This window comes from Simochromis diagramma, unplaced genomic scaffold, assembly GCF_900408965.1.
Source record: "Simochromis diagramma unplaced genomic scaffold, fSimDia1.1 OVJJ01000463.1, whole genome shotgun sequence".
Taxonomy (NCBI): Eukaryota; Metazoa; Chordata; class Actinopteri; order Cichliformes; family Cichlidae; genus Simochromis; species Simochromis diagramma.
In genome coordinates, this window is record NW_024386941.1 from 3,066,963 (window position 1) to 3,079,857 (window position 12,895).

At 42.1% G+C, this 12,895-nt stretch overlaps 1 protein-coding gene across 4 annotated transcripts in view; it reads left to right on the plus strand.

The window, feature by feature from the left end:
- LOC120737072 (rho GTPase-activating protein 42) overlaps window positions 1–12,895 on the plus strand; it is a 74,633-nt gene that overhangs the window by 60,108 nt on the left and 1,630 nt on the right. For 2 of the 4 annotated variants that reach the window (XM_040037522.1, XM_040037525.1), the window contains 13 exons: window positions 974–1,052; window positions 1,392–1,431; window positions 1,744–1,806; window positions 1,991–2,065; window positions 2,566–2,650; window positions 2,847–2,905; window positions 3,985–4,090; window positions 4,312–4,471; window positions 9,863–10,013; window positions 10,241–10,636; window positions 10,925–11,081; window positions 11,845–11,907; window positions 12,010–12,089. In XM_040037522.1, the coding sequence (XP_039893456.1) occupies window positions 974–1,052; window positions 1,392–1,431; window positions 1,744–1,806; window positions 1,991–2,065; window positions 2,566–2,650; window positions 2,847–2,905; window positions 3,985–4,090; window positions 4,312–4,471; window positions 9,863–10,013; window positions 10,241–10,636; window positions 10,925–11,081; window positions 11,845–11,907; window positions 12,010–12,089 (1,514 nt within the window). Of the gene's footprint in view, window positions 1–973; window positions 1,053–1,391; window positions 1,432–1,743; window positions 1,807–1,990; window positions 2,066–2,565; window positions 2,651–2,846; window positions 2,906–3,984; window positions 4,091–4,311; window positions 4,472–9,862; window positions 10,014–10,228; window positions 10,637–10,924; window positions 11,082–11,844; window positions 11,908–12,009; window positions 12,090–12,895 lie in introns of all 4 variants that reach the window. The other 2 variants (XM_040037521.1, XM_040037524.1) reach the window with 1 other exon arrangement.

The following is a 12,895-nucleotide window of genomic DNA, read 5'->3' on the forward strand; positions in this document are numbered from 1 at the left end:
CAAGCTCATCCATTAATCCCCATTATAATAAACATGCTGTTGCCCAAGTTTAATCAGGCCAGCCATCTCAGAACCTCATTTTTAACGGGTTGATTCACCCGAATTAGTAAAGAGGTATCCAGCTATGCGGATACTTTTATTTGCCCAGATTCTGAGATAGCCATCTCTGAAACATCCTCTGCCAGCCCAATAAAAAGAATTTCATTTGAGCTGCTCGTAGCAATGAAAGAAGAGTTTCATTAAAAATTTACCAGCAACGTGTCTTTCATAAGGACTTAAGGGAAAATACATCCATTAAAAAAATGATATGAGGTTGGATGAGGGTTTTGGGAAAGAGATGTTGTTAAATGATTTGAGAGCAACACAAATATAAATATTTTCTTCTGCGTTCACCTGTACGGCTGTGGAGTCTTTAATATTGGACAACTTAAAAGCTGGTGAAATAAATGCTAAACTGTCTGCATGTTAAAGTATCAGTAGGGGTGTTGTTAAAGGTGTAGCACTTTTTTTGTATTTTGGTTGAAATGACCTTTAACACATGCAAGCTGACACAGCTCCATGCTAGTACTAACTGCCACTACTGGGTGGGGTGACGTTTTTTGTTTGCCGCCATCATCAGATAGTGTTCTATAATTGTGTTACAGCCAACTGAAGCAGTGCCACAAATCAAGGCATAATGCCCCAGATTCTCACTACGCTGCACACAGTAAGGTGAAAGCAGATAAAGCCGTATGCATGTTGGGTGCAAAAATGAATCACTCTAATATTAAGAACTTGTAGCTTTTAATTGGAAGGGTAATGTGAAGCACAAAGTGAACTGAGGGCATAGATTGAAGTCAAGCATTTGCACATTAGCTATTTTAGTTACACTAGTCCTTTTATAGTGGTCTCAGCCAATATAAACATGGTCTGTCGAGGGGCCCCAAGGAAAAGAGATCAGACTGAGACCAGCTTTTCTCTTAAATCTTTCCAGGCATGGCGTTATGACACTGCAGGCACTGTCAGAGTCCAACAGAAGACTGTGGCTCGAGGCCATGGATGGCAGGGAGCCGGTAAGGAACTCTGCCTGTTCTTCTTTGAAATATTCATTCGGTGCTGGCTGCAGTTGGTCAGGTTTTTTTTTTAAGTCCTTTGTTTGGCAAGAAGACAATGCCAAAAATGAATTATTTGTCACTGGCACCCTCTTCTGGTGGCTTTCTGTAAGGTTTTTTGTTGTTGTTTTTAGGAAACCATGACCTCACCATTTACTTGTGCTAATAATAGGACAGTCTACTCAAATTAGATTCAGTGGGAATAAGGTTTTGACATTATCCTTTTCTTTCAGCGATTTTTTTCAGTTTTCAAGCTAAGGTAACCTTTACATTATAATGATTTTTGTAAACTCTCTCTAGATTTACAACCTGCCGGCCATATTAAGCAAAAAAGAAGAGAGTGAGTATTGTTTTTATATCTTTCCAAACTCCTTCAGGATTAAAATGTTTGCCTTTCAAATTCTTAAAACGTAAGATAATGAGATCAACAACATACACATATGAAAGAAATACTCGTTACCTATGACTATGCCTTTTCATTAATACTATAATTTTACATATGCCCACTCAGCAGGCATAGCACAGCCTCACAGTACAGGGCTGTGCTATTAATTTGAGCAGCGGCATAAGGGAGAGCTTATTATCCCACATGACGGGCGGTTATCCCAGGCAGTAATTGTCCTTTCATTTCTGCTCTTGTTTTGTGTTACAGCATATCTTAATGAGGCAGGCTTCAACTTTGTAAGAAAATGCATTGACCTGGTCGAGATGAGAGGTGAGGCGCTTCAATCTCTCAGCTTTCATGTGTCAAATGATTTGAATGCAACCTGGTTGTAATGATTAACAATGTGCTCGTTAGTGGACTTGACAACATGTTGCACTGGCACGAGTCCTAAATAAACACAAAGTCTTAGGTCCTTGTTCCAATTCATCCTTTTGCTTTTTTCACTGCCACACAGGCATAAACACAATGGGACTGTACAGAATTGGAGGCGTCAATTCTAAAGTGCAGAAGCTGATGACCACAGTCTTTTGTAAGTAACTAAAATCAAAAGTATTATCAGTGAACTAATGTACCAAGTCAAACCCCTTATTCTGTAATTCACAAGTGTCTGAATCGCCATGGTAATGTATGAATAGTTTTCTAACGTGATCTTTTCCAGCAGAGTGAGGAAAGAGGTCCTCCTTGTGGTAGGACAGTGTAACAGCAATTGGGCCTTATATTATGTTGTCATTATTTTATTGAATTACCCAAGGTAGTCTCGTCTGGATATATATATAACACATTTGTACAGGAAATGTCTGAATGAGTTTGTTAAATGTCTCTAAATCTTGACCCCCAGTGCTATGAGACACCACACACGTCACTATTTATTTTCAATTCTCCTTTGAGTCTCTTGACACAAGAAGAAAGTGTTTTCGGTCCTCGGTTGAGCAGCTTGACAGGTCATGTCATGTTGTATTGGTTTCTTAAGACAATTTGCAGCTTAAACTTACCTAGTGGTCATATAACAATAAAACATCTTTCCAATAGCATCCAAAGCACCTGTGGATATGGACCTGGACCCAGACATGTGGGACAACAAAACTATCACCAGCGGCCTGAAGAATTACCTCAGGTCAGCTCGCCCCACCATCTACGTGCACTTAAATGTCAGGAGTCATCCTTGCCTCCATAGTGCCTCTTTGAAACCTCTCTGATGATAGTCATACATTAAGTGCTGCGACTGACTCACCAAGGATACCAGCTGCATTCACAGGACCTGTGTCACTCAGGAAATAAATTGCAACTGTTTCTTTTTTCTTTTCCATCAGGTGCCTGTCTGAGCCTCTAATGACTTTCAAGCTCCACAAAGATTTTATCATGGCTGTCAGTAAGTTACAGTTATAACATATTACATATTTTATCAAGTTCTCTATTATCCTTTCTTGTATAGAACAGATTAGGAAGATATTGGTACAGTTCAAATCATATAGCACTAATGAATCAGGTGCATCTGATAACTAACTAATTATGTCAATTGCAAATGTTAAGCAGGATTTATGTGAAGAGATGTTGCATTAGAATTTTGAAAATCTTTATGAAACATTTTGAATTCATTTTAGAGATTTGAGCTTTGTGAGCACTACGTCTGGGTTATCAACGCAGGGAAAGCAAATGAGTCAGGACTAATCTGATTAAATCATTTCTATCTGAGGAAATACTTGTATGGATCTCAGGTCATCTCAAACTGTGATGTCAGAGTGACTCGAGTGTGACTTTGTAATGAGAATAACTTTTTTTTTTTAACCGTAAAAACCGTGAACTTAAACATTTAACATAACTTAAACATTGAGATAAATTTGCTGATATGTCCACTCGTGGGAAGATTAGCAGCTGTCCCAAATGCTTTGCAGTTTTTAATAATCTTTCTCACTTCGCAGAATGATGCACATAAAATTGCAATTCTCACATTGATGGTCAGCAAAAGTTTCTTCTCGTCTTTCCTTCTTGGCACTGTTGCCAAAAATCTGAATGCTACAGACCTGCAAACTGCCAAAACGTTTATAGAGGTGGTCGCATTCGCTGATGATCAGTTAATCAACTGTGTTTGATTAGCAGCTCCTGGCTGCTGCTTACTCTGTTCATTTCAATGGAAGTAGTAATGGCGTAGTTAATTGTTTACACACTACTTGTGCATTTTGGCTTAGTTTTGGGGGTTAAGTGTCAGGGTTAGAATTAGGGTTATTTTTATTAAATAAATAATGACACAGTAATATGTGATGTATTGTTCATGTGAGATTGTATTTACCTCATTTTAAGACCTGTTTAGGGCCAGAAGATAAAACCTTAGAATTAAAATGGGATGTACTTCCTTTTTCACACAATTACATCTGAAATATAATTATTCCATAAGTCAGTAGTGGCCAGCATTTCTACTCTTCCCTCATTTCTATTTATTTTCTTTCTCAGAGTCCGATGATCAGAACTACAGAGTGCGTGCTGTCCATGCTTTGGTTCATAAGATGCCTGAAAGAAACAAGGAAATGCTGGAGTTACTAACAAAGCATCTTGTCAGGTACATGTTCTTGTAATCAATCAATTAACTTGCAGACTTAACGTTACCTGAAACTAATTAAAGTTATCTGAGGCACTGCACCGCAATTGCAGGCGTCTCGCCAACTCTCACTATCTCGTAGACCAAAAAATATCACCTCATGGTTAAACATGTGAATTATTAGGGCAGCAATACAGGACTGCATCCTACGCTTGTATGATATGCTTATCTTCTAAACGCAGAGTTTCTGCACAAAACCAGTCTAACCTGATGACAGTGTCAAACCTGGGCGTCATCTTCGGGCCTACATTGATGCGATCACAAGAGGAGACAGTTGCCGCCATGATGAACATTAAGTTCCAGAACATTGTGGTGGAAATACTCATTGAAAATTTCAACAAGGTGAGTCACAGTTTGACTTTGAATGGCCTGGTATGCTTTTAATTATATCTGCATCAATAAAAGCATTCCTCGTGCAGCAGTTTTCTGAAGTAGAATATCCATATTTCCTTATTAGAACAGATTTATAGAAAAATCTCTTATGGTTTATAATCATTTTTCATGTTTCTCAAAAAACGACACCTAGACAGCAACAGATAGCAGAAGACACAGACGAGCGACAAGAATAATGTGTTTTATAATGCTATATGAACTTTCATATTCCAATGTTTATGTTAAATTCAATTGACATTTAGTCATGTGAATACATTGTTGCCACTAGTAGTATCATACATAAAGCACAAGCCGAAACAAATGGCTGCATCAGCACTGTGTATGTGTGTATTTCTCTGTGTGACTGTTTGCGCGCGCACTTGCGTGCATGAGTGTGTGCTCTGTGCCGTGTGCTAGAGGCACATACAGTCAAACAGTTAGCAGAGGAGAAAAAAATAGCAGAAGCTGGCTCTGAGATTAAATGTAACAAGTTCACATATATTTGTTTCATTTTTTAATTTAATTTGTTGCTTTTAAGCCAAAAGCTGAAGGCACCCAGTGAGTGAAAATGATTGCATTGGCTCACAACATTTGATGTGGCGTGCCTCTTTAAATACAGGATCCATGGAGAAGGTTTATTTCTTACAAGTGATGATGGTTAAGTATAATTTCAATTCAGTATAGCATTGTCTTGCTGAAATATGCATGCCTTCCTGATAAAGACATCTGCATCGGAGCATAGGTGGCTCTAAAACCCATCTATATATACCTTTCAACATTGAAAGTGTCACTCCAAAAGTGCAAGGTACCAATTCCATAGGCACTAATGCAGTGCCATACTATGAAAGATGCAGACTTTTTAACTAAGTGCTTATAATATGTAATGGTTCCTCTCCTCTTTAGTCCAGTTGACACTGCAGCCGTGTTTTCCAGAAAGAATTTAGAATTTTGATTTGTCTGACCACAGTTTTCCACTTTGCCTCGGTCTATTTTCAATTACCATTGGCCCAGAGAAGACTGCAGCATTTGTGGAGCGTGTTCAGATATGGCATCTGCTTTGATCCATAGAGCTTTAAACTGCTTTGTGGATAGCAGAGTGAACTGTGTTAAACAATAATTTCTGGGAGTGTTACTGAGCCTGTGAAGTTACTCTTAAATAACAGAATCATCCCTGATTTTAACACGGTGCTGCCTGAGGGAGAGAGTGGTATTCCCCCAACTGTTTCTTTTTTTTACCTCTTACTTTTCCAGCCTTTTGTCTCTAGCCGAACTTTTTTTAGATGTGTTGCTGGCCTCAAACTCAAAATGAGCTCATATTGTAATTAAAAGGGTATATTTTTAAATGTTTTCTATGTTCTATTGTGAATAAAACACAATTGACATTTACAAATCATGCCATTATTTTTTTGTTTTGTTTGTTTGTTTGTTTTTACATTATACACAGCGTCCCAACTTTTTAAGAATTGAGTTTGCACAGACAGCCTGTTGAAGAGAAACATCTCGCTGCCCCATTAAAACTACGAGGTTAGAGTAAAAGGATCAACACTATCAGATGTTTATATCATATCAGTTAAGAGTTCAAGACTCCTTCTATGTCAACTACCACAATTTTCCTCTGAAAGTGGAAAATGGTTTGACTTCCCACTGTCACCCTAAGAGCAGGTTTCATGGACCTAATTTCTCTCTTCCACACTACCCAAAATCAGGAGCATTTGGGGGATTAAAGTGAAGCTGGATTTGGGACTTTCAGGGATGGGTCATGGCTGCAAATGCATCTCTCAACTCCTTGCCTCTTCTTTAAAATTGCCACAGTTAGAAAGAAGCTCATGGGGCTCTTCTCTGCATGCAGTGAAATGTCTGTGGGACATAAGGAAACTGTCAGAATGGAACTGTAGGAGTTCAATATGAGAGTATCTGATGTTAATATTAAACATTATTCACCACAACATCCAAGTTTGATAGTTAAAGGCCTAAAACAGTCAGCGACTATGGACCAGAAGGTCAGTTTGCATAACCTCAATCTAGAAGAAGGTAAGTTAACTACATCCTTGTTGCTATCACAGTGATTTTTTTCTTGTCTCTGGGCAGCATATGTTTCTGCAAGGAAGACATTCATACCCCTGTTTAATTTTTGATGAATCAACCCCTCGCTTCTGAAGGGAGGGTGGAGGTGTCAGCATTATGTCTTAAATTCGGTGTATGGGCTGTCTTGTGAGGTGAATAAGCAATGGACAGAATCAGCTGACTCATCAAGAGAAATTGTAATGACGACCCCAACCATGTGCTCATTGTGCTCATGCTCCCTTTGAGCTTTATTGAACTATTTCAGTAGGTGTTATGGAGAATGGATTGTTGGACCCAACAACAATGTGCAGTTAAAAGTTAGAAGTTTTAATTTATCCACAGGATAATGATGCTCAACAAACATTATGATGTCAGAGGTGAATGCACAGTCATTTGAAAACTTTTTCCTAGGGCATGAAGCGGGAGAAAGTTGGAGGTTAACACATTTGACTTGTGGCATTTCTGTCTGTGGTCTCTCTGTGCACAGTTTAAGCTTTGCTGGCTCCCCTTAAAATCAAGATGCGTGGCTGCACCCTGAGTCAACATACTGTCAGTCTGCCCCAGGGCAGCTGTGGCTACAACTGTCGCTTGCCTCCACCAGTGTGTGAATGTGAGAGTGAATGAATAGTGGAATTGTACAATGCTTTGAGGGCCCCGAAAAGCGCTATATAAATGCAATCCATTATTGCATTTATTTATGCGTTCGTGGCTCAAGAGTTGGGAGTTCGCCTTGTAATCGAAAGGTTGCCGGTTCGAGCCCCGGCTTGGACAGTCTCGGTTGTTGTGTCCTTGGGCAAGACACTTCACCCGTTGCCTACTGGTGGTGGTCAGAGGGCCCGGCAGCCTCGCCTCTGTCAGTGCGCCCCAGGGTGGCTGTGGCTACAATGTAGCTTGCCATCACCTGTGTGTGAATGGGTGGATGACTGGATATGTAAAGCACTTCGGGGTCCTTAGGGACTAGTAAAGCGCTATACAAATACAGGCCATTTACCATTATTATTATTATTACTATGCTCCATCATCTAAGACAGCATAGGAATCAAAGGTCCTAATCTTGTTTCTAAGTCTTATTTTAATTACCTTTAGTGTGACTTTAGATAATATAATCTGTGGGTTCAAGTGCAACACACTGGATATCTGGGTTCTCTTCATTATGCCTGGATGCTGACTTGAGCAACATAATAATAAAGAAAACAAAGCACCATCACAATAAACTAGCTAGTCATAGATATCAATAGTTACTAAATAATAAACGATATTGTGCAGCACGCAAGATAGACAGCGCACAATGTGCTTTGAGGCAGCAGCCAAGAAAGCTGTAGTCCGCGTCTGTGAATACCCGTGTGTACACCTGTGTGCATACCTGTGTGGATCAGCATGCTTGCATTCCAAAGGTTTCTCCATGTAACGATCTGCTAGGGAGTGTGGGGAGCCACAGCCCCGTCCTCCAGGGCATGAAGCAGGTATGGAGGAGATCAAGACTCCAGACATCCAGAGGCCCCCAGAACACAAGAGACCAAGGAAGACCAACAGAGGGGCAGCCGCGCCACTGTCCCAGTAAGAGCTGAGGAGAGTCCCAGATGAGGGCTCACTCAGCAGCCGCGGAGCAGAAGCCAGGGGGAGTTGCAGTGACGCGCCCGTGAGCTCCGCCGGCAGCCAGCTGTGCCTGAGTGACCGAGCCCCAGGCCGAGAGGCCGGGGCCACCCCACCTCCGGAGTGGCCCGAGCGAGCCCCAGGCTCCAGGCCCCGATAAGCGGCCGCCAAGGAGTGAGCCGGTGTGTACCCAGACGCCCACCCCCAGACACAAAGAACCACCAACGCACCGACACCTGAGGGAGTCCGCCACTGGCAGGGGAAGTGGTGGTGGGTGGAGATAGGCCTCCAAACCTTGGAGGGCCTGAGATGTCCCCAGAGAGGTGGCGTCTGATACCCAACCTGACATATAGACACAGACATACAGGCACACACAGACACAAACATCCATTCCCACCCTCATGCTCTCATAGGCACTTACTCCACACTCAACCAACATGGAGACAGACATAAAGAGACGCTGTACACACAATCACACTCCCCAAGCGTACTCTACAAACCGGGTCTAGGTACCCTTGCCCCTGGAGGGGGGAATTGCACCCAGACCCAGGTGGTGTTACCCTTTTCCCTGCGGTTGGATGCTGACTTTTGCACCTAAAACAAACACCTGTTTTGCACCAGAGAATTGTGTGGAGCATGATACTGTAGTTGAATATGAGCCTGTATTGGGCCTGAGGCTGCTATATAAACTGCTGAGGTACACACTGGTATTCACACGGAGAATGTTACTGGAAAGGTAGGTAAAGGAGAACAAATAGAGTGAGGTTTCAGTAATAATGGGTGGAGGTCAAACTGCATATAATGCGGCCATGGCCTGCTGAACTGGTGGTAACTGAAAATATAGGCCATAGGTTGGCAAACTATGCTAAGCCCCTGCAGATACAGAGGGTTGGACTTGATGGGAACATACAAAGGAACAGATTGGTGGCATTTGGTCAGGAGGCAAATTATTTGGCCTTTAATGGGCACTTGAGGTGCTTGTAGAGCTGTAGATTGGCTTCTGGTATATAAGGAGAGAGAGGTTAGGTGTCAAAACTCAATTTGAAGGTGTATGAGAAGCCAATGTGGAGCTATAAGGCACACAAGGGGTAGAGACTGGATTAAATGGCACATTAGCTTTTGAGGCTTATGGTTCCTGAACCTGAGACTCCATTTGGAGGACTGCAGCAGGTCTTTTATGCTTATATGGTGCAAAGGTACAGTACCTATGACTATGAACAGAACAGGTTTGAGCAAACTGGCAGGATTTTCCACTATCAAGAGTGGATACGGATTCAGGTAAATTTGGTTCAGATCGTATGTTCTCATAGTGAGCTTCACTACTATCATTACAGAGGCTGGTTTATTCTCTCTCTGCTATTTTCTGTCTTATTAAATCAGTCTCGACTCTCTGAAATGGGTTCTACACACTTTCTTGGTTGCTTTAGGGGCTCGCCCTGAAGTTCTACTTTTTTAGTCTCACAGATGCATTGAAGGCATCCATGCTGCTTCTCATGATCTTTTGGGGTTGCTTCTGAATCCTTTCCAGCTCAAATGATCAAGAAAAAAACTACAGAGATGTTTGTACTGGTTTACTGAACACCCAGTGTCATAGCCCAAAGGCTGTTTTAAAGGTGGACAATTAATGGCAGTTAGGTAGCTTGTTCAATGGACAAGCGATTGTTTTTTTGATTGAGTAATCAGTGTTTCTTTCTGGACCTGTAGATCTTCCACCAGCCTCCAGATCCCAATGTGCCTCTGCCCCAGCCCCAGAGTCGACCTGGCTCTCGCAGGAGCAGGGCCATCTGTCTGTCCACCGGGCCCCGAAAACCCCGGAGCCTCTACACTCCCACACTGTGTCTTGCAGATGCAGATAGTGAGTACCAAGGAAGTGATGAGTGTCACAATTTGTTAAACCACGCCTTTAATATCTTTTAGGAATCTTTACACACAGTCTCCTACATTTAGGCCAGCTCTCTAAAGCTAATGAATAATATAATATCTAAACATTTTTTGTCTAAATTGCAAAGAAGCGAAAATCTTTTACTTGCTAAGCAGGTTTTAATGAGGGCCTTGTGTGCCTCGTCTCTGGTCCCTGCATAGGTGACGCTTTGAGCAGCAGTCCAGACAGCACCCCCATGGGGAGTATGGAGTCTCTGTCTTCCCATTCCTCTGAGCAAAACACCTCCTCCAAAACAGCTTCCTCTAGACAGAGGACATGTCAGGACAAGTCACTCCTGGACCTCCGCCGGACACCTTCACAGCTTTCAAATGGCCCCCAGAGTGCCGTGTTTGTCAGCAGTCCCGACTCGAGCTCCAGGGAGGACACGGGACGCACAGATGGCGAGTCAGAGGATGCTCTTAGCTCGTCCTCAGTCAGCACAACACCAAGGCTGTCTCCTGCACCCAAGAAAGCCCCACACTGTCGTGCTGACCTCAGGCCAGAGCTGCTAAACCGCTCAACTGCACCCTCTCTCAAATCATTGCATATATCCGAAGGTACGATAATCGTGAAGCGATGCCATTTGAAACGTAATTTGCAGTTATTTTGACTTAAAATCAAGTCGATCAGAATCTCATGAAAGTGAAATTTCAGGACAGAATAGATAAACTGGGTAGTTTTCACTGTTACGATTTATCCTTCAAGGGCTTTCAAAAACTGACAGTAGCTCGAGAATATTTTGTTATTTCCTGATTTATTTGGTGCAGCGTGATAGCTGTTCCTTAGTGTCTGCCTTTTGTTTCTATGTGTCATTTGCGAGTTATTATTTGTATGTCGCCCTTCAGGCCACAGGAGCTGCTCTGGATCTGTCCAAAGTTTATCAACACTGGAGTCCAAAGAGAGTTTAAAGCCTACTGAGCACCCAAACCTTCCACCAAAACAAGCGATCCGCCGCAGGATGGACACTTCAGTCAGCAATGGCTACCAAAGACCTGGCTCAGTGTAAAGAGCTTTAAAAAGCAAATCATTTTTCTCATCACAAGTTAGAGTTTTAACATGTCTCCACAAAATAAATACAAGGCAAACAGGCTTTTACATATATACTTGATTTTCTTTCTCCCTTCCTCTCTGTTTGCCCTCTGAGTTTTCTGCCTCCTTCATCTGTTTACGAGCATCGAGAGGTTTCTAAGGACAGATGAGTGCGTGTTGTGAGATTTATGTCTTTTCTGCTCTGGTGGGAGAGCTGGCCTTAATTACGTTCTGCCTGCTCTCGGGTTGCCGTGACCCAGCGCCAGTCTGCACTGGATCTCTTGAGATGAATAGATAGTTTGACTTGTCTTGTCTAAGAAGCCAGTCACACTTGTCTTTCAATTAGTTTTCCCGTATAGCATCCAGCTAGCTTGCCCTAGTCTCTGTTGTCCCCATGACTCTGGGGTTATGTCCAGGGTCAAGTGCGGCCTCGTTATATAGTTTAACTCAGTTGAGCTTTGTGTTAAAGCTGAGTCTGCCAGGAGGAAGGAAACCTCCCACATTGTGTGGTTAAGCCTTTCATTTCATTCTCAACAATGAAAAATGCTGGCAAGAGCAAGTAAACCAAGACAGCACTGATACATTATAATAGATAACACACAGTTACACTGTTTCATTATTTTAAAATCATCTTAATTGTCACTCATGCATGTCTTTAATGGCATAATTACAGCTTGACATACTTTACACAATGAAGTGCACTGAACTCTATTGTTTTTTTTCCGATTGTTTTCAGGGTGGCTGCCCGAGCATTGCTTTTTGAAAATGCCTCCACCCAACAGTCTGCTCCAGTTGGAAGGTGATAAAAAATGACAACCCCAAACAAGAGTTTGACCTAATCGATCCCACGCTTATCTCCTTAAATCTGCGATTACAAAGCATATTTTTGTTGTCTTTACAGAGATGCCAAGGCAATGTATTCCTGTGAGGCAGAGCACAGTCATGAGCTCAGCTTCCCACAGGGGGCACACTTCTCAAACGGTGAGCAGAAAAAGCGCAAACACATAAGCACATTTAACTGTCTGCTTGTAAGCCGACCTTCGCTTTACAGCAAAAGTGCTCGGATTCGAGATTGCAAATGATTCGTTGAAAGGCTGATCGGAAGTGTAAATACTGCACACACAAAGGGGGTAATTTGCCTGACCTGTGCTGACAGCAAAGAGCAGGAACTTGGTGAATTTCCAGTGTTGAAATGGAAAGTTTTTGCTCTTAGCGCGACACTCCCATATACATTATGAACATCCAAACAGTGCCAAGATTTTTTTTATTGCCTCCTGCTTGTTTCCATTAAGAGATGACTTGGCCCACAAACAGTCTAGGCAGGTCACTGTAACCTAGTAATGAAATGCACCAGTGCCGGTTTCCTCTTAGCACAGCCAGCAGAGCCAAATGCAAAAACGTCAACAAATGCTCCCCACAATTTACTAGCAGGCAGACTTTTATTGTTCTCCATTTTCTCTACATCTGAATTCAGCACATCTCTGCTAGATTGTATTTACCGGACATTTTACAGCTGTTTCCCTTTGTTTTGGTGAATCTCCGCAATAATTTAGTTTAGTTTTAATGGTTTAAACTGTTTGCGTTTCTTTCACGATGGCTAAAATTCAAATACTTCATGGGGACTGAATCTGAAGAGCAGACTAGCCCAGAGCCCTCCTCAATCTAATATTCAATAATTCTTGTAAATTATGCAGTCAAATATAGGCTCAGTGATTCAAATCAGCTTATTCCAGATCAGAAGTCTGAATCTGTTTTTTCACTGGCTCGGTATGTTTTTCTCTCTTCTG